Here is a 20,367-nt window from a genome sequence, read left to right as displayed (position 1 = left end):
TAGTGATGCGCACTGTTGTGCCCGTTTGTGAAATATTAGACGTAGTAGCAAGAGTAATCGCAGTGGTGGTTTAATAGACGTGTCGGTAGTACTGTATTAGTAGTAATCATCATCCTGCTGCATGCTGGCTGAAGAGTAGGCGCTGGGCCTCGGCTCTGGGATATCCTGCCTGTTCCTCAGCTACGCCTGGCATGCGTGCCATCTGCCGCCCATAAATCCAAACACACTGGAGTGACTCTTGGAAAAGGCGGACACGCCGCACACGCTCCCATTATACCATTAATGGCCGTTTTTTCCTCCTTTTTTCACAGCGCCATTTATGGGCATGTCGTAAATGGGGTTTTATTTGCTTTCATTTGGAAGCCGTTTGTGCTCATTCCTCTCGTCAGCCAAAAGAAGGCTGTGCGAGGGGGGATAAGAAAAGCACTGCCTGATTAGGTTGCATTAGTTCATTAGTGACCGTTATTGATGAGGTATTTATGTAGGAGTATCATTAGTCATGGTATTCCATAGTATATTTTCTTAACATATTTCGTTGGAAAGAATTCGTTATTGTTAATTTTCGATTAGATTTTTAGTTCTGGTATTTCCCTTCATGAGCAGTGTGATCTTCCTGTGCTGGTTATATATAAACCCGGTATTTTTCTAGTTTGTTCCTCTAATTTTCTGCTTTTGCCGTTAACAAGGCTGAAAGATGCTACTGATTTTTTTTTTTTTTTTTTTTTTTTTTTTAACGAAACCTTCGCCTGGATACCCTCATATACTTTTTAACATTCTTTGAAATCCACGGAAATGTCGGGCATGGGGGGGGACAAACCCCAGCGAAATGTTAACGTCGAGCATGCCTTTCATATTATTAAACCGCAGAGGCCACGGTCAGGCTCGAGGAACATTTCTTCAGTCATGGTCATGAAAACACTTAAAAACACGCTGGTGGCCTGTTTGTTTTGTTGCTCTGGCAGCCATCCAGAGATGAAAGAAATTCCACGGCTCGGGTGGAGTCGTGTGGAAGAATAACACGTCGTGATTAAAAACAACATAACTGTTCATTTGTATGAAATAATCTGTTTATATGAAGAATGCAATCACCCAGTGGGACAGCGCGGTGTGATTTGTGCATCTATTACACGTGCGCTATTGCTTTGTTTTCAACATGAGCTCAAAATCAAAGCTCTGGAAGTTCAGTTCAGTGTCTCACATTAAGAGTGTGTGTGTTTAAAAGGCGTGTTAATGTTATTGTGTTTCTCCCCTCAGGAAGAGTACAGGGCAGAGGGCATCACCTGGCATAACATAGATTACATCGACAACACGGGCTGCATCAGCCTCATCAGCAAGAAGCCCACTGCGCTACTCCACCTACTGGACGAGGAGTGCAAGTGAGTGACGGAAAGAACTTCTTCACTGAAGGAGAGTGCTTCATGACACAGGCCTGAGTTTATAAAAAAAAAAAATAAAAAGACCTGTCATGCTCCTGGTTCATGTTAATTACGTTTTGAAACCTGAGCTGACACTTTATTCACTGTGAAGAAAAGAAACTGTCGTTTTACGCCCCTGTTTTTATTGTTCCACGATCAAGGAAACCTCTTAAAATAGCCTGAAACTGGACTCTGTGGTTTTCATACTTCAACTCTCATGGCACATTCTTCCACTTCCTGTTGCTTTGCTGTTGAAGTATTGGCAGCAGCTCTCGAGCCCCTCAAGGCTAAAGGAACTCGCCACGTTTATCATATTCCTGCATCTCGTTCCCTTTCTTTCTCTCTCTCCCCACTTCATTCAGTCTTCCTCTCCCTGACCTTCAGTCTCCTTTCACGATTAGACTCGTTGTGTAAACAGTAACAAAAAAGTTACTAATAACCAACGATATAACACTCGGACTAGCCATTATCCATGTGAAACTTTACGATGTTGCTTCTTGTATTCCACTCCTTCCATAACCTTCATGGCTCTGATATGTCCTGTAATGTCTTCTCTTGTGGTTGTTGTTTTTCTGCTGTGTTACTCGACAAGTACATCGCAAAAAATTGTATATCGTGGAAAAGTTCATCCCCCCGTAATTTAATTCAAAAAGTGAACCTTTCATATGTTCTAGATTCATTACACATACAGTGAAATATTTCAGGCTTTTTTTTTTTGTCTCCAGTTAAATTTATTATTTATTTATTTATTTATTTAAGTTCAGACGAAGCTGTACTAAAGTTGTACCAGTTGATTAAGTGGATCTTTGGCAATGATTTGATGAAGTTCATTCCAGGATCTGATTGTTTCAACAAAGACATCGTGGTCCAGTTAAAATGTGTTTACATTTGTGAGACCAAATGGAGGCTTAGCTTTGCTTTGGAGCTGTTGATCACACACACATTTTTTTTTTATGGACCCTGTCTTTGATAAATGATATGGTTATAAAATGTGCCGCGAGCACCAGCGTCCCTGTGGATTCCAGGTTTGATAGTAAAAATATCTATAATTTATACATTATTATTGATTGATTAAAAGCATTTTCGAAAGGTAGGTTCTGTAACTACTTGCCATCCTGATGTTAGTGACAGTGTTGCTTAATTTCTGTTCATACCAGAGCGATAATTAATCAAAAGGTGTTGATGAATTTTCTATAACAGCAGCTCTGACTGTAGTTCCAGGTGTAAGGCAAATCTCAGTTTTATTATTATTGCATTCATGCTAATATGCTATCATTCACATCAATCACATCAATCCACATCAACTGGTATGTTTCGATCCCAGTACTCGATGCTGCATCTTGTGTTTGCAGTTTGTGCTATTTTCCTATTATTGAAAAAATGGCCGCACTAAAGAAATGAGGAATTTCTGTAGTGCTTATTTGACTTGAAAGCTAAAATTCTTTGTCCGTTCAATCGCAGCTTCCCACAGGCCACCAACCAGACGTTGCTGGACAAGTTCAAGCGGCAGCACGAGGGAAACAGCTACATCGAGTTTCCTGCCGTCATGGAGCCGGCCTTCATCATCAGACACTACGCTGGAAAGGTCAAGTACGGCGTGAAGGTGAGTGCTGCACTCAATAACACCAGGAGGTTTACTGTCGTGCTCTGAATTCTCACACGTCACACTGGGCTGTGAGAAAACCACACACTCGCCTGCACGTCTTACGTACGTGTTGGGGATTAAACGCGACCGCCACTAGACGGGACGTCGGATTCCAAACATCTCTGTCCATCTGGTTTCCAAGACGAACGCTAAACGGTTTCAGCGAGTTCATGCAGAGCGACGTTGAAGCTTCTGTTATTAAAACGTTCCCCTGTTGAGGTGATTGTCACGAGCCGCGTCTCAAATCAAAAACTCTAAATCGGCGTTCAGAACTATTTACTAATCTAGAAAATCCCGAAGATGGCTACGCAAAACAGAGCTTTTAGTAGGAAACGTACATTTTAAAATGTAAGATAAACACTAATCGTAACGGGAAAAACTTTGTTTGTCGTCAATAACTTGACAGAACCGTATGTTTAAGTATGAGATTTGAGGCAAAAAAAAACGAATTAGTTTAATCAGTACTGCCCCTAATATTTATGTTGGTATTGCAACACGTGGATGCACTGCGTTTATCTGCGAGGCCGTGCACAAGCGACGTTCCAAACGACCTCGAGATTCTCAGGCAGCCATTTTTTTTTATATACGCATACACCACCGGTCAAAAGTTTAGACAAACGATAAACTTATTCTTTATTTTGATTTCGTTTCTCACATTTTAGAATAATAATAATAAAGTCATCAAAACTCTGGAGTAACACAAATGGAACTCTGGGAATTATGTTGTGATACAAATACAAAATAAATCAAAATAATTTATCTTCAAAGTCATCTTCAAAGTCGACGCCCTTTTCGCCTAGAATTTCCAGAAATGTATTCTTGGTGATTTCTCACCCGATTTCTTGAAAAATTTCCCTGAGATGCTTTTTAAACAGTATTGAAGGAGTTCCCACCGACGCTGGACTCTTATCAGCTGCTTTTCGGAATATTTCGCTCCAAGTCATACGTTTAAAAAATGTATTTTTTTGTAAATAAAATAGTAGTTTTCTAATGAAAGAAACAAATATGTTTTTTTTTTTTTTTTTTTTACACGATTATATTTTTGTCTACAACACCGATTTCAAACATTTAATCACACACCTTAAGATCAAAAGGTTTTTAAGATCATGAGAAACATTTCAGTCGTGTGTCCACAAACTTTTGACCGGTAGCGTAGTTAAAAGCCAATATAACCCAGCCTTTATAGTTTGCTGTAATCTTCTGGATAAACCATCTCCAATTACCGTCGTTCTTTCATCTGAAATAAGAAAGGACGTGGTACAATTGCGTACGTATGTACGTGATGCCCTTAAGGAAATGATTATCAGGGTTTCAAGGCATCTGCACAGCATATCGTAACCCTTCATAACATTCGGAGGAGCTCAGAGCGGTAAAGTAATCCCAGACGTATGACGAGATCACACACGTTTTTATTCTTTACCCAGACCTTCACATAAGGTGGAAATAATACGCACTGCTGGAAAATGGTTTCATTAGCGTGTACATTAGTGTTTCTGTAAGCAGTTTTTCTGTCCCATGCTCTGAGTTGTTGGAGCCTACGGGAAGTTATTTTTATGCTTATGTATTTGAACACAAACGGGCAGCCAGAAGGTATTCTGAGAACGCTGGAGTCGGTTTTCTTTAACACGAAGATAAATGGCCCGTCTGTTCAGGGAGCTGAATCGCACCGCTGGATTAGGTCTTAATGCACACGCGTGGACATTCTGGTCATTTAGCGAGTGCTGCAATCGTTAACGAGGACTTGTTTTAATATTGAGAGCGTTCTCGTCTGTTTTTGTTTAGACTGTTGTATTGTGCGAAGGAAACATCTTTAAAATGGAATGGATTTCAGTAGAGAGATTAGAGAAGCCTGTCTGTGCTGGTGAGATGTTTGTGCTGAGCAGCGTGGTGGTAATGGAATGGTTTAGGTACCGTTTCATCCGAGTCGAGTCATATTAGATTCACATGAGCGGAGTTATGTAGCGTTATTTATGTTTTTAACGTACCTATTTTTGTCACAGTTGAGATGATTAATGCCCAAATTGTTAATATTTATAGAAAGTCTAAAAAATATTCTAGAAACACAACTCCATAACACGCTTGGGGCTCCTCTTCATGGTCTAGGTTTTTTGTTTTTGCAAATATTGTTTGAATTCTCAATTCTGATTGGTCAGAATTTTCTTTAAATTTTCTATAACAGTAGTAGTTTCTACTGCAGCAGCTAGCAACCTGTATTTCAGACACACCACATAAACATACAGTTTTTAATGGCTTTTCTTCTCAGCGATATTATACAATGAATTTATTTCTTTATTCATTCCTTTCGTTTCATTTGGCCTTATAAGAGAAAGGAAATACAACATTAAAAATATATCTGCAAACAGAGAATGCAATAAGTAAATGTTAGTTGACAAATTTCTGTGATATAAAAAAAAATAATAAAAACCTGTGTTTAACAATCAACTGATACTGATTATTTGATATGTATACAAAAAAAACAAAATCTTATTTGTACACTGATGAAGAAAAAAAATAAAGTGCACTGTTACTAAAGTGCCTTATTATTTAAAAGAAAAAAAAAAGCTTTGAAGAGGTAAACAGATCATGTGACTCTGTGAGTTGTCTCGATTTCTTAGCGCAGAGCTGCACATCAAGCATTTATGTTAAATAAAGTTTATTAATTCAAGCAAAGCAAGTGTACTACTATACCCCTGTGCACAGCGTCGTCGACTCGTCTGTCCTCAGATACGGTGCTGAAACGGCGGTCCTGCTCGCAATTCTCAAAACGTTTAGCGGCGGATCCGATATTACAAAACCGATATCCGATTATGGAAAAATGCCTAAATATCGGTAAAACCGATAAAAAAACAACAACTATCGGCCGACCTCTAAACTTGTTATCAGAAAAGAATCAATGTCGGGGCATCACACCTCCCCATCGCTGATTATTTTCCTATAACAGGACTTTTACATCGTATTTTATTCTCGTCACTCTCGGCTCAGATACCTTCTACAGCTTCTGTAACGCAAGTGTATTTATTTATTTGCTTATTTATTTATTTATTTAGGAACAAATTTTTCAAGTTTATTAAAGAAACCTTTCCAATAAACTTTCATATAGGAGTTCAGCACTAAAGGGTTAATTCAGCGAGTCTCTCTCTCTCTCTCTCTCTCTTCCTCCACACTCAGGACTTCAGGGAGAAGAACACGGACCACATGCGGCCGGACATCGTCGCTCTGCTGAAGAGCAGCAGAAACGCCTTCATCGGTGGCCTGATCGGCATCGACCCGGTGGCTACGTTCCGCTGGGCCGTGCTGCGCGCTTACTGCAGAGCCGTGGTGGCCTTCAGGGAGGCAGGGAAAAGACACACCGAGAAGAAGAGTGGTGAGTCGTTTTGTTTCAGAGGGCACGCTATGAGCAGGTACAAGCAGTAGATGTCAGGTCGTAGTCTTTAGGGCGTTTAGAGTAGTCACGGAGCGAGTGATATCCTGACACCTTTTCACTCTAGAATTAGTGGCGTGTGGAAGAGCAGGATTAATGAGACGCTGGTAGAAGGGAAGCATTAGAAATTTGCTCAGGTGGGTCTCAGCTCGGCAGAAGTCATCAGGCTTTAGTTTAAATGAGTAATGCTTCTCACCCCAGTGCTGCTTCTTAGATGCCCCAATTAGACTCAACCTTTTCACCTTAGACTATATATACACACATATATACACACACACACACACACACACACACATACATATATATATATATACACAACTCCTCCACCATCACTGCTTTATGAATGATCTGTGTGTTTCTCCAAGATAAATGGTCCAGTATTACTCATGCAGGAAAAAACCCACTCTTCAATTTAATTTAATGAAACTACTCTTAAAGACAGTATTTCATCTTCCCGGAGGAGAGAGGGGGCGGAGGAAGGAGATATAATTACAGGTGACATCATTCTCACTGAAATAGCGGTTAGGTTAAGAGGACGCACAGGAAAGAGGGACGGTGAGTGCACCACTGAGAAGACACTTGGGTATCTGCAGTTTATGTGCCTCTCTCTCTCTCTCTCTCTCTCTCTCTCTCTCTCTCTGTTTGAAGCTTTGCAGATGATTCTCTAGTAAATTACGCATCTAACTTCTCCCTGTTTTAATCTGTCTCTTCTGTATCTCTCCATCTCTCCCCTGTTTTTTTTTTCCTTTTGTGCTTCCCAAGGGCATGACGCTGCCGCTCCATGTGCAGTTTTGAAAAGTGTGGATAGTTTTAGCTTTCTGCATCACCCTGTGCATCAGAGAAGCTTAGAGATCCTGCAGAGGTGCAAGGAGGAGAAGTACAGTAAGGCTGCCTTTCCACTATTCCGTCTCCTCACTCCATGCACCCGGGGGCCAAGGCGTTCAAGGGGCACCAGCTTAAATCTAAAGCCAAACCGAAAGCTGTCAAATTGTGAGGGTGATTTTTAAAGTATTGAAGAAGTAAGATGACGCGAAAGGACGCCGATTCATTGCTCGGCTTCCTGGACGTACTACTACTAGACGTTTAATCAGAGTGAATAAATAAATACCTTTTGTATTTTTTTAAAAAAAAAAACCTTTTTATTTGAATATAGTCAGTCATTCAGTGGTGTTGTATTCCGTGTGCGCTGATGTGAATGAAACGGCGAGTGCCGCTCTGTTAAGTTTCTCATCCGGCTGGTCTTCCCCTTCGTGTCTAAAGCCCTTAGGTTCTGCACCTGTCTTTGTGTCATTGCACATTCTTGCATGATTTCAGATGATGCATCTCTCTCACTAACAGCCGTGTGTGTGTGTGTGTGTTTGTGTGTGTGTGTGTGGGTTCAGCATGGCTTGCAAGCTTCTTTTAATGGCACATCACTAACCGCTGCAGCTCCAAGGCAAAGTACGAGCTCATCTCCTGCTTCATGCCCCATGGGCTCGGAGCAGGCCTGCTCTCATACTTGGCACAATTTCAGCCACTTTCATTCAAGCATGATAACAGCACATTCATTTGCATTGTTAATTTTTTAAAAACCTGTATATTATATTAACTGCTATATTATAATGATGGCTTTTTTTTTCTCCATACGTTCCATATATATTCAATGACAAACCCTTGTACCACCACAGTGCTGTTCTATTCTTGATTCTGATTAGTCAGTTGGTGTCAGTTCATTTTCTATAACAGCAGCTCTGACAGTAGGGGCAGCTGCAAATCACAGATTTAATATAATGAAGGTGCTCGTTCTAATAAATGAGCTTTTTCCTTAGTAACAGCTCGTTCACAGGGACTTGCACGGCAGACGCCCCACGTGATGTTTTATGTATCAATGAATAATCTTTGCTTACTCCAGAGTTCGCGTCGCATCGCATTTCCTGTCAATCACAATAACACTAGCCAAGAGTTGGCATCTGTGAGCTCAGGCATGCTAAAAAGGGTGGATAGGGTAGGGTGGCTTTCCACCGAGTGTTTTTTACACTGCCCTGGGCAACAGTTTGAGAAACGTGGTCGGGTGGCTTCATGTGTCTCGGAGAAATCACGTGTTGGCCTTCACTCGTCCCAGTTGGTAACTGTTGTGTGATAAGAGAGAGAGAGTTGACTGGTGGGAAGGAACTGGACCAGCCCAAATTAAGGGGAAAATAAAAAAATATATACACCACCAGTCAAAAGTTTGTGGACACTCGACTGAAACGTTTCTCATGATCTTAAAAAGCTTTTGATCTGAAGGTGTATAATTAAAATGTGTGAAATCGGCGTCGTAGACAAAAATATGATCGTGCCGACGTATTCGTTTCTTTCACTAGAAAACTAACATTTTATTAACAAAAAAATATTGTTTTAAACGGACAACTCCGTTATAAATATTCCGTAAAGCAGCCAGTAAGAGTCCAGCGTCGGTGGGAACTCCTTTAATACTGTTTAAAAAGCATCTCAGGGAAATTCCTCAAGAAATCGCTCGAGAAAACGCCAAGAATACATTTCTGGAAATTCTAGACAAAATGGGCGTCTACTTTGAAGATGATAAAATACTAAATTATTTTGATTAATTTTAGATTTTTTTTTTTTTATCACAACATAATTCCCATAGTTCTATTTGTGCTATTCAAGAGTTTTGATGACTTTATTATTATTCTAAAATGTGGGGTGGGGGGGAGAATGTGTGTGTTTAAACTTTTGACAGGTAGTGTGCGTGTATATATAAAACAATATACATGGTTACCTTTTTTTTTTTTTTTTTTTTTTTTTGAAGGAGATATTTATTTGACATTTTAGAAGGAGTCTCCAGTATCAGAGTCTTGTAACAGAAGTAAAGCTGTATGTTCTCTGACATTGTAAAGTCTTCTTTAGCTTTGCATTTTCTCAGTAACAAGCTGCAATTTTCTTCCTTATTAACACACAGAGAGAGAGAGAGTCACAGGAGCGAGCTTGTTTCACAGATGTTCTACAGCATTTAATGTGACCGTAAACGGATAAGAAGTACAGCGTGCTGTTCTTTAACTGCTGTAGTGCAAGAGGAATAAAACACTTCAGGACATGCTGTTATAGTAAAAATAATCAACTTTCAAGTAGTAACAGCGGCATCACGCCACCCTGTTTTCCTGTAACACCCACATCAAAGTGTTTTAGTCCTTCCAGATGTGATCGCTAGCAGTCGGTATGAAATCTTTTTGGCAGGAGCAGTTTCTATATAAAATATTCTTCTGTAGATGTGTTGTTGAATGTTTTGATTAATGTTTACACTCTGTACACAGTTCAGCAAAAATAAACATCAACGGGAGGGAAAGAATTTCAATTAAAAAATTCTGTAAAAACAAAAAAACAACAACCATATGAATAATGTATAATTCATCCTGCTTATTTAGGATAATTAAAAAAAAAAAAAAAAAAAGGTTTTTACTCTGTGTTTTAAGATCTATGAGTTCGCTTCATTTCCCCCCCACCCAGTTACAGCAGCCAGATCTGTGCGAATGTGCGTTTCTTCTCCGCTCATCTTCAGAGCATGTTTTGTCAAATTGTTTCATCAGCACAAAGAGCCATCGTTTCCATTCCACCCGTTCATACTCGTCGTTAATTCCTACTCACAGACGTGAAGCTCACACTCGCACTCATCTGCCTGCTGTGCCTGTGTAAAGTCCGTTCGCGAAACGCTCGGCATGTGTAAGAGTTGTGCCGTTGTGTGTTTTTGTCCCAGGTGTGAGCAGGAGGACTCCTCGCACGCCGCTCTCGGACCTGCAGGGCAGCAACAACGAGCGCTCTAACCGGTAAGAGTCCCATCTACAGCGGTTTTCACATCACTTCCTGTCCTCCTCCTTTTACCTTCACTATTTACGTTTAGATTTTAAAGACCTGGGCCTGTGAGCAGAAGTTTGGGTTAAAAACTACCAGGCATTCAACGTTAGATCTGTGAGCAGAGTTTCTATATTTTTCTCCTTTTTTTTTTCCTCGCTGTACGTAAAAGGCAAAAGAGAAGCAAGTGTAAAATGAGGAACTCAAGAATTATTGGCACCCTTCAATGGAACGGGTCAAAAACAAAGCTATAGAATTAACCTTAAGCATAATTATTCCAAATTATAATTATGGGGCTGAGTCATCATCTCTCCAAACATAAGACGTTAATGGAAGGGGCTTTGTGGTGTTATTCTCTCCAGATGAGGCTTCATCAAATATTAATTGCAGGGCTGTTGATAATTATGTAACCAGGATTTTAAAGAAACGCAGTACTGTGGAGCAAGGCCTGTCCGCAGAAGTGGGTTTATATGATGGAGAGCGGTTAGTTGCATGAACACAAGATTAGTACAGGATGAATCATCCAAAATATTTTTATTTAAAATGAGAATATCTCCAAAACTATTTTGTGGAGGTTTTTTTTTTTTTGTAGATATAGTATCATATTTGTGATAAGGGTCAGATGGAGGAAAAAAAAAAACTCCTCTGAAATGCAGAGTTTGACTGCAGAGGCACTGATAGAGACGGGGGAGATAGAGATAGGGAGAAGTAAATAAAACTATAGTGTCCCAATATGTTATTCATTTGAAATGCACACAGGATGTCCCATAAGGCAAAACAAAAGTGTGTGTTTACAGAACTCGCTCGATATGTTCTCTTTCACTTTGATTTCCTACGAATAGAAATGCTTGGACTCGTTTTTGCTAGCTCAGATATATAATGGTCGCTACATATTTAAAGTAACCCTACGATGTTGGACTTGGTATTAGTATATATCTATACTATACATTACACTCATTTTAATGATGGGTGTATAAACAATAAATCTGGGGTTGATTGTGTTTGTGAATCTGAACACTTCTCCATACAAAGAACAAGCTGTAGTATGGATGCAGAATGTAGAACGATGTGGAAAGCTGGTAAATAACCAAGATAAATACTATATATAATATAAATAATGAAAGCTCGACAGTGACTCAGAAGAGGTGTGGATAAGATCTCTTCTGGCCTTTATGGAGGACATGCGGTGACCACGGGGATGCCTCCTCCGCTTCATACCTCCTAAACGGCTCCATGGTATTGGGATTATCCCCCGTGTCCTCGGCCAGTGGCTCACAATAGTTCCTTTGTTTTCCCTCAATGTGATTTGCAAGCGCACACGCTGGCTAGGTTACAAAGTGAGCACTAAACTCCACGCAGCTGCTTCCTGTGGCGTTAAAGCACAGCTCGACATTCGCTCAGAGGACAGGGCTGAGAGGATACACATACTGAATCATCCCCCACCACCACCACCACCACCACCTCCTAAAGTCCACAGCGGAGCATCTGAATTACTCCCAGCCTCACACTGACTCTACAGCAGGATTCGCTCTCGATCGGGCCCCACGCAGCATCTGCTTCTGATGAACAGCAGCAAAGGAGTCCAGGTTCACCGAGCCTGAAACTATTTAGACAGTTTAATTTTTTTTTTTTTTTTTTTTGCACACAGTATAAAGATGTTTGTCTTAGTTTTAAGCTCTGGATTGAATGATGGATTCGACAGGCAGCTAGAATGAAAACTCGACACATTCAAAAAGCATGAACATGCACACACTTCTTCTTGTGGTATCATCATGCATAAAATTTGAACCTAAGTTTGTGGAGATTTTTCTTGTCTGTCTTTCGAGTGTTTATAGATCCGGGCTGCAAGCTAATTTATTTATTCAAGGAAGTTTGGTTCATATCATTTTATGGCAGTATATTATTTACAAGTCCCTGTGTGCAGCATGTCTGTGCACGCCCGAGGTTTAAATCAGCCAGAGGCCGGCTATCATTGCTGTCATAATGCATCTGGGCCTGGGCTTTGGGGCTCAGACTTTTTTTAAGCATGTTGGATGTAACTCCACGGAAAGCACAGAGAGTTCTCCAGAATCTAGACCATAGCTTTGCTGCTTATTAATCCAAGCCAAATTATTATTTTTTTTTAATTCATTTGAGATTAAGTCTTAAATTTTTTCTGTCTGGGTTTTTTTTTTTTTTTTTTTTTTTTTAGTAATACATCATCCTATTTGTTAGATGTTAAATGACACGGTGCATAATCCTACTCTGGTTTCGTGCCCGGATCTTTCGTATCCGATTTCGCTCGTGAGCCAAATGTCAGATACGTTACCCTAAAAATGTTTGGAACGCTCTGAAAACCTTCATTTTGTTTCGCAAAAATAATCACTAACCCCAAAAACATTCCCACCTTCAGTAGAATTTTGTGCTTGTTCCCCACGACTTGCTTTTACTGTGCGTGAAACTGAACCGGCGGTCCCGGGCCTTGTGCTGTCTCTGTGTGTGGTAAATCCACTGGAGCAGGTTTAATTCACACACACACACACACACACACACACACACACACAGCTGCAAAATAAACCTCCGGCAGCCACAGCCCTCCTGCTGCCCCTCGAGATGGATGTGCTGTAGCTTTTCTTTCCCTGGACACTACAAAGACTTGCAGCAGTGTGTCTCTTTTTTTTTTTTTTTTTCCTCCTTCTTTCTGTTTAGCCTGTGCCTAAGTGGTTTGTGTTAAATGGTTTTCACTAGGATTAGGGTTAACCGTCCCAACCGCTTAAAAGCTACAAGAGCTTCTGTTTGTTCAGCCGGGGAAGCAGGAGCGGCTTTACCTTGCCGGGCCGAAGCTCTCGCGGGGATTTTTAACTCTTACTAGAGTGGTAGCGATCAGTCCATGCTGATAAAAGCGGTGTTGTTTCATTTCCTTTAGATCTGCAAAGCTGTTGAAAGACACTAATTCAAAAGAACATTGGTCTCTCAAAGCCAAATGGAAAAATATGAACCATTTTTATGGTCATACAGTCTTATTTGGAGTCTCAGCTATAATGAGTATCAACTACAATATAGACATGGTTATACATATGGTCAATGCATTTTTTGGGGGGGGGGATAATATTTCATGAGGAGCTGGATGGACCTCCAATATCCAAGCATTTAACACAAGGTGGTGTCTCCACCTGCCTGTAAATCAGTTCAGAAAGTCCGTCCCTGTAGAGAGGGACTGGAATGTTTGATAGCTTTAGCTCACTTCCTCTAAAACTGCTGATTATTCCATTTTAAAATGATGTTACAAGATCACAGAATATGACTTGGTGTGGGTCTAGGGACTTCCATCTCTGGATTCCTGTGCTCCATGTGTGCACGAACGGGCTCGGAGACGTACAGCGATGCGGAGTGTTTTAACTCTGTGGGAATATAATCAGAATGGTGTTGTGCCTATGGGTAAGACCCACGATGACACCTACCACAGGCTGTGGCGTTCCCTCTCTGGTCATCAAGGCAAAGAGGTTTGCGTTTTCTCACCGTGACCATGTGGGTTTCCTCCGGGTCATCCAGTTTCCTTACTCCTCCCAAAAGCATGTGGCTGACCACTTCCCGCCCAGTGTTCCCTAGGAGGCTTTTAGATCCACGGTGACCCTGAGCAGCGCTTCCTGTAGATGAATTAATGAATTATTGGATCGATAAAGTGAATCCTAACTGGATCGTGTTGCCCTGAATAGCTCCAGCTCCGTACGCTGAACAAATGCCAGAACACCACTGAGCGAAAAGCAGCAACAGCTGTAGTCAAGATTTTCAACAACGGCTTCTTTAATGATACTTACGCGATTAAGTCATACACGTGGAGCCCATGTGCATGCGATTTTTCAGACTAAGTGTTCGAAACACATTCTCAACAGTACGACTGTTCACGTGTGTTCATTTTGCCCATCAGGGACAGCAGGAACGGACGCTCCGGGAGACAAAGTCGACTGTCTTCCGGCAGCTCAATCACAGACGAAGATGGGATCTTTATCAACTCTACCAGCAGCAAGCTCCTGGAGAGAGCCCATGGCATTCTGATGTAAGAAAACATTTTTCAATTCGTCACATTATTCCCAATCCAGAAAGAAAAGTGCTGTGTGGTAACGGACTCGAGCCCGACACCAAACGTTCTAAACAAGGCCAGCGATCCCAGAACTCATTTTGAGTACATTAGGTAACGCTGTGTGCAGTGTGAGAACAGTCTGCAGCAGGGGTGTCTACTCTTATCCGGAAAGGGACGGTGTGGGTGCAGGTTTTCATTCCAACCAAGCAGAAGCCACACCTGAGTCTACTGAAAGCCAAGATCAGCGGATTAAACGGGTGGAATCAGGTGTGGCTCCTGCTCGGTTGGAATGAAAACCTGCAGCCGCACCGGCCCTTTCCATATAAGATTGCCCACCCCTGGTCTACAGTCATCTTAACCTTTTCTTTCCCTCTGTGCAGGAGGAACAAAAACTACAAAATGAAACCCAGTCTTCCGAAGGTAAATATTACAGGAGTACTTATCCTTTAATTAAAGCTGTGAGAATATCATGTTGACAATGTTGTTGGTTCTGGTGTTGTGCGCTACAGCACCTGCTGGACGTGAAGTCCCTAAAGTACCTGAGCAACCTGACACTGCATGATCGCATCACCAAGTCCCTGCTGCACCTCCACAAGAAGAAGAAACCTCCGAGTATTAGTGCCCAGTTTCAGGTTAGTGTGGTGCTCTCTCTCTCGCTCTCTCTCGTGCTCTCTCTCTCTGTGCATCACTCGCGCTCGCTCTCTCTCTCTCTGTGCATCATACTCTTTCTCTCCCTCTCTCTCGCTCTCTCTGTCCATCACACTCTCTTTCTCTATCCATTACTCACGCTCGCTCTCTCGCTCTCTCTCTATCGCTCGCTCTCTCTCTATCCATTACTCACGCTCTTTCTCTCGCTCTCTCTCTATCACTCGCTCTCTCTCTATCCACTACTCACGCTCTCTCTCTCTCTCTCTCTATCCATTACTCACGCTCTCTCTATCGCTCGCTCTCTCTATCCATTACTCACGCTCTTTCTCTCGCTCTCTCTCTATCCATTACTCGCTCTCTCTCGCTCTCTCTATCGCTCTCTCTCTATCACTCTCTCTCTATCACTTGCTCTCTCTCTATCACTCGCTCTCTTTCTCTCTCTATCGCTCGCTCTCTGTCTCTCTCTCTCCCTCCCTCTCTCTCTGTCTCTCTCTCTCTCACTCTCTGTCTCTCTCTATCACTCGCTCTCTCTCTATCTATCACTCGCTCTCTCTCTATCACTCACTCTCTCTATCGTGCTCTCTCGTTCTCTCGCTCTCGTTCTCTCTCTTTATATCTATCGCTCGCTCTCTATATCTATCTGTCACTCTCCCTCCCTCTCTCTGTCTCTTTCGCTCTCTCTCTCTCTCTCTCTCTCTCTCTCTCTCTCTCTCTCTCTGTCCTACCCCACCCGTATTTATGAGCCTCAACAAAAATTATTATATCATGTCAGTTTTTTGCATTCAATAACATTTTTTTACAGTCTGTTTTTACTCGGTGCTATTTTATTTATTTATTTATATTTTAAACAATATTTGTATTCATTTTTGTCTTCATCTGGTTTGTCTAATGGCTACTCAATAAAACCTCTCTATATATATATAATAATAATAATAAATATTAATATATATAATAATAAAACCTCTATATATAATCAGTCCCTTTAAACAGCACAATCTGCCGAGCCCTTATCCTTTCTCCATATAGCGTTTAAGAATAGGTAGGATTTTGATTTCCCATTCTGACGATTCTCAGCGAGAACGCATCGGAGAGCCGTAAACACCCGTCGCTGTGTGTAGTCACGCAGCCTCTGGCAACAAGCCTGCACAAATGTGTGGATGACCTCACTTCCCACATCCTGTTGTAGGTCTGATTAATCTCTTTTTTTGGAAGAAGAGAAAGTGAATTCCTGACCACCAAAATAGATGATTTTCCTTCCTCTCTTCAGTTCAGACACTGGCACACACACACATACACACAGAGGGCTGAGGTGGGGCCCGGCTCTGAGAGATGTCGCCCCAGTTCCTTTGTCCTTCGAGATGAACTCTGTCTCAACTCACAGGAAGTAAATTACACCAGCCCACGCTGATAGCTCGCGTTACACTGCTCTCATTCCTTTCGTTTAAAATAAAAGCATATGCACATGTCATAAAACCATCAAGAGGCTAGATCAAAAACATGCTCGAAATACGTTACCCATGAGATACTCCCACACTTTAAATGAAGCCTGTCACAGGGTTTAACACGAATGACGTCAGAGTCGTAAATGATTTGTTTTATGTTCTCTCTCTCCCTCTCTCTCTCTCTCTCTCTCTCTCTCTGCGTCTTTCTCAAGGCATCTCTTAATAAGCTGATGGAGACTCTCGGGCAGTCCGAGCCCTACTTTGTGAAGTGCATCCGCTCAAATGCAGAGAAGGTATATTAACACAGTACCACTAGTACCACTAGACGTTCTGAAAACAGGCAGGTGTTCATGTTCTTTCTGTCTCTCTTCCTCCAAGCTGCCCTTGAGATTTAACGACACTCTGGTGCTGAGGCAGCTTCGCTACACAGGCATGCTGGAGACTGTGCGAATCAGACAATCAGGCTACAGCATCAAATATACCTTTCAGGTATTTACACACACTGCCCAAGTCCATAAAACATTCCCAGAACAACCTCTGGAAGTTGGAATGGAATTTTCTTCCTCTGTTGAGGGGTGTATAAGGTTTAGATCATTTCCTGTGTTGGGTCATAGTCGTGGTATCCAAGGCTGAAATCACTCTTTCCAGTTTTGTCGTCTTCTGTGCCTAGGTGCGGTCAGTGAGCGTGAGTTATTATTATTATCGTTGGCATTGTTTTATACCGTGTACCAGGAGAACAAAAATGTAATCGATTTAGAGTTTTTAAAGTTCATTTTCAAGATGTGCTACAATACACGAAGATGACATCATAGAACTAATATTAAATAAAATGTAGATATAGTACATTAAAATCTAAAAACAGCAAAATAATACATTTTTGTTTTGTCTGGTTTTTTAAAAAAAAAAAAAGTTTTCAATAGTTTTTAGTGAGGAATGTTGTGCATGATGCATTCTCCATTACGCACCGTGGTTAGAATTATGAGCTTGTGATCGGAAGATTTGAATTCTGCCCCAAGTTCCCCCCACCCCAATCTCCAACTGTCCAGTTTCTATGACTCTGGGCCTACTGTAGTCTCAGATTCCTGCTTTTCATCTGACAGACGTAGAACCCAGTGTGAGCTTCTGCTGTGGCTCATCCGCCTCAAGCTTCAACATGCCACGTGCTCCGAGATGCTTTTCTGCTCACCTCGTCTGTAAAGAGCGGCTATTTGAGTTACTCTAAAGATTTTTGCAGGAGTTTAGGAAATACTCGGCCATGCCAAGGTCAACGTTTGACGTGAGCCGTATCTGCATGATTTAACACACTGCGCTGCTGCCATATGAATAAGTGCTATTAAAGTGGCCAGTGTGTATATATTTGAAAGAATTGTGCTGCTAGATCAAATTAAGCTTCTGGCTAATATAGTTTGCTTTTTGAGTAATATACACTAACGGTCAAAAGTTTGTGGACACTCGACTGAAATGTTTCTCATGATCTTAAAAAACATAATCGTGCCGACGTATTTATTTCTTTCATTAGAAAACCAACATTTTATTTACATTTTTTTTTTTTTTTTTTTTAAACAGAAGACTCGGTACAAAATATTCCGAAAAGCAGCCGATAAGAGTCCAGCGTAGGCGCGAACTCTTTTAATACTGATTAAAAAGCATCTCTGGGGAATTCCTCAAGAAATCGGTTGAGAAAAATGCCAAGAATACATTTCTGGAAATTCTAGGCGAAAAGGGTGTCTACTTTGAAGATGATAAAATACTAAATTATTTTGATTTATTTAGGATTTGTTTATCACAATATAATTCCCATAGTTTCAGTTGTGTTATTCAGGAGTTTTGATGACTTTATTCATATTCTAAAATGTGGAAGAATAAAATAAAAACAAAGAGTGAGTATGTGTAAAATTTTGACCTGTAGTGTATAGTTCGCTTTGAGAAAGCCCCACGGCCGTGCGCCCGTGCGAGTGTTTTAGTCTGCGGTAAGTCCCCTGGCACAGGAGTGACATGCAGCCTTTATTGCTGAATGTCTGGGCAGTGTGCTCACCTTGGCAGTTTGACCTCCTCCACAGCCTCTCTATTGTTCGTTATGAATGCGCCTTACAATAATTACATACACAGAGCATCTGTTTCCCATGCTGCCCACCCCCTATAACCTACAGAGAAGGAGGCTTGTGTTCCTTTAGCGATAAAATATATATAAATGGTTTTTCCTAATCATCTTGACAGCTTTGAATATTCACTGCAGGGGGCGCTGCGAGTCTGGAACAGCTGTATGTCACACACATGATGTCTCAAAAGCAGATCAAAAATAATAATCTGACGAGGTTCATTTTGTCTTGCGCTCCATCAGGAGTTTGTCCGGCACTTTCATGTGATGCTACCTGAGGACCTACAGGCCACGCAGGAGGACATCAGGCACTACCTCTGCCAGGTGGACCTCGCTCCTGATGGCTTTCAAGTGGGCCGCACGACGGTATGACTCCACCTTTCGGCATGAGGAACGCAACAAACGCATTACTGTCGTGGAATTTAATTGAATCGAAGTGAATCAGGCATAAGAATGAAGACAAGCCGAACCTGCAGCATGACACACACGATCCACTTTTATTAGTCACGTTCCTAGAGAATGTTCTGTATGTGGTGTGGAGTCACTAACATGGTCTGTCTGGCTGTGTGTGTGGGTCAGGTGTTCATGCGTGAGGTGGCACGCCAGAGGCTCCAGGATCTGCTCCATCAGGAGGTGCTGCGGAGGATCGTCAATCTTCAGCGCCGTTTCCGAGCCGTTCGGGAGAGGAAGGGTTTTCTCAGGATGAAACACGCCACCCGCCTCATACAGGTACTGTTCACATCTCCAAGGTTTCCCCAGCCCTGTAGGCATGATTTAGATCTTTTCTATACTCTCCTACTGTATAAAAGCCACTCTTGTATTTGTTCAGGAATTCGGTCGATTGATTTGTCGGCTGTTCGTGTCCGTGTAATACTGAAAAATATTTTTGGTAATGCCGCGTTGTTTAGCTTTTCAGTAGCTCAGTTCCTCCTCATTAGATCATTTAAGAGAACATGTGGTGCTGCTTTGCTTGATGGAACAAAAATAAATACGTTCGGTGCAGCAATGTAAAGCGGGGGAAAGATCTATGGAAATGTAAATATTGTATTGGCAACGAAAACCTTTTCAGAGCGATGTGTTATTCTAATGTCAATCCTTTGAGAAATCGAATCATTTTAAACCTTTCACTCGTGTTTCATTCAGACACTAATGCGTTTAATTCAACTTCTTTTCTAAATTACAGTCTCTACAAACTGCTGGAAGAGATTTATTTGAACACCAGTATGATAGCTCTCTATAATGTCTTTCTATTATTATTATTAATAATAATAATAATAATAATAATAATAATAATAATGCATAACCAGATGTTTGTGTAACTCAAATGAAAGGGTGCGTTCACGTCTATTAGTCTGTTTGCGGAGCCTGACTCGGAGTCGATGCCTTTTTTTTTTTTTCTTTTTTTTTTCGCTACTTGGTTTAGTTTTGTTTAAATTAAGTGAAGCAAAAGCGAAAAAAATATTGGCTGAGGGGCGCGTAGGGCTGAAAATTAGTGATGCACCGAAAGGAAAATTCTGGGCCGAAACCGAAAATTCATGATGCACTTGGACGAAAACCGAAACCATTTACAAAAAAAAAAAAAAATTTGTATAATTGAGTTAATATTAGACTTTTTAATTCATTTCATGAATTTAATGAATCTGAAATTGAAAAACTACAAACCAATCAATTTTTTTTAATAGAAATGAGCACACCAAAACAAAACCAATATTAAATATATTATTCTTCATTCAGTTCTGTATCAATCAAATTTAACAGATTTTTTAATCCAATTATCCAAATAATGTAACGTTAACTATTACGATATGCAAAA

The 20,367-nt window shown here is 41.1% G+C and overlaps 1 protein-coding gene across 6 annotated transcripts in view; it reads left to right on the top strand.

Moving 5' to 3' along the window:
* The window catches only part of myo9aa (myosin IXAa), a 122,683-nt gene that overhangs the window by 84,650 nt on the left and 17,666 nt on the right, over nt 1–20,367 (top strand). For 5 of the 6 annotated variants that reach the window (XM_053634978.1, XM_053634977.1, XM_053634981.1 and 2 more), the window contains 12 exons: nt 1,255–1,376; nt 2,877–3,018; nt 6,229–6,424; nt 7,244–7,363; nt 10,212–10,281; nt 14,214–14,342; nt 14,747–14,786; nt 14,876–14,998; nt 16,669–16,749; nt 16,835–16,945; nt 18,798–18,920; nt 19,134–19,283. In XM_053634978.1, the coding sequence (XP_053490953.1) occupies nt 1,255–1,376; nt 2,877–3,018; nt 6,229–6,424; nt 7,244–7,363; nt 10,212–10,281; nt 14,214–14,342; nt 14,747–14,786; nt 14,876–14,998; nt 16,669–16,749; nt 16,835–16,945; nt 18,798–18,920; nt 19,134–19,283 (1,407 nt within the window). The remainder of the gene's footprint in view (nt 1–1,254; nt 1,377–2,876; nt 3,019–6,228; nt 6,425–7,243; nt 7,364–10,211; nt 10,282–14,213; nt 14,343–14,746; nt 14,787–14,875; nt 14,999–16,668; nt 16,750–16,834; nt 16,946–18,797; nt 18,921–19,133; nt 19,284–20,367) is intronic. The other variant, XM_053634980.1, reaches the window with a different exon arrangement.

Source organism: Ictalurus furcatus, chromosome 10 (genome assembly GCF_023375685.1).
Source record: "Ictalurus furcatus strain D&B chromosome 10, Billie_1.0, whole genome shotgun sequence".
NCBI lineage: Eukaryota > Metazoa > Chordata > Actinopteri > Siluriformes > Ictaluridae > Ictalurus > Ictalurus furcatus.
The sequence above is the reverse complement of the archived record's forward strand: the minus strand, read 5'-3'. Positions and strand labels throughout refer to the sequence as shown.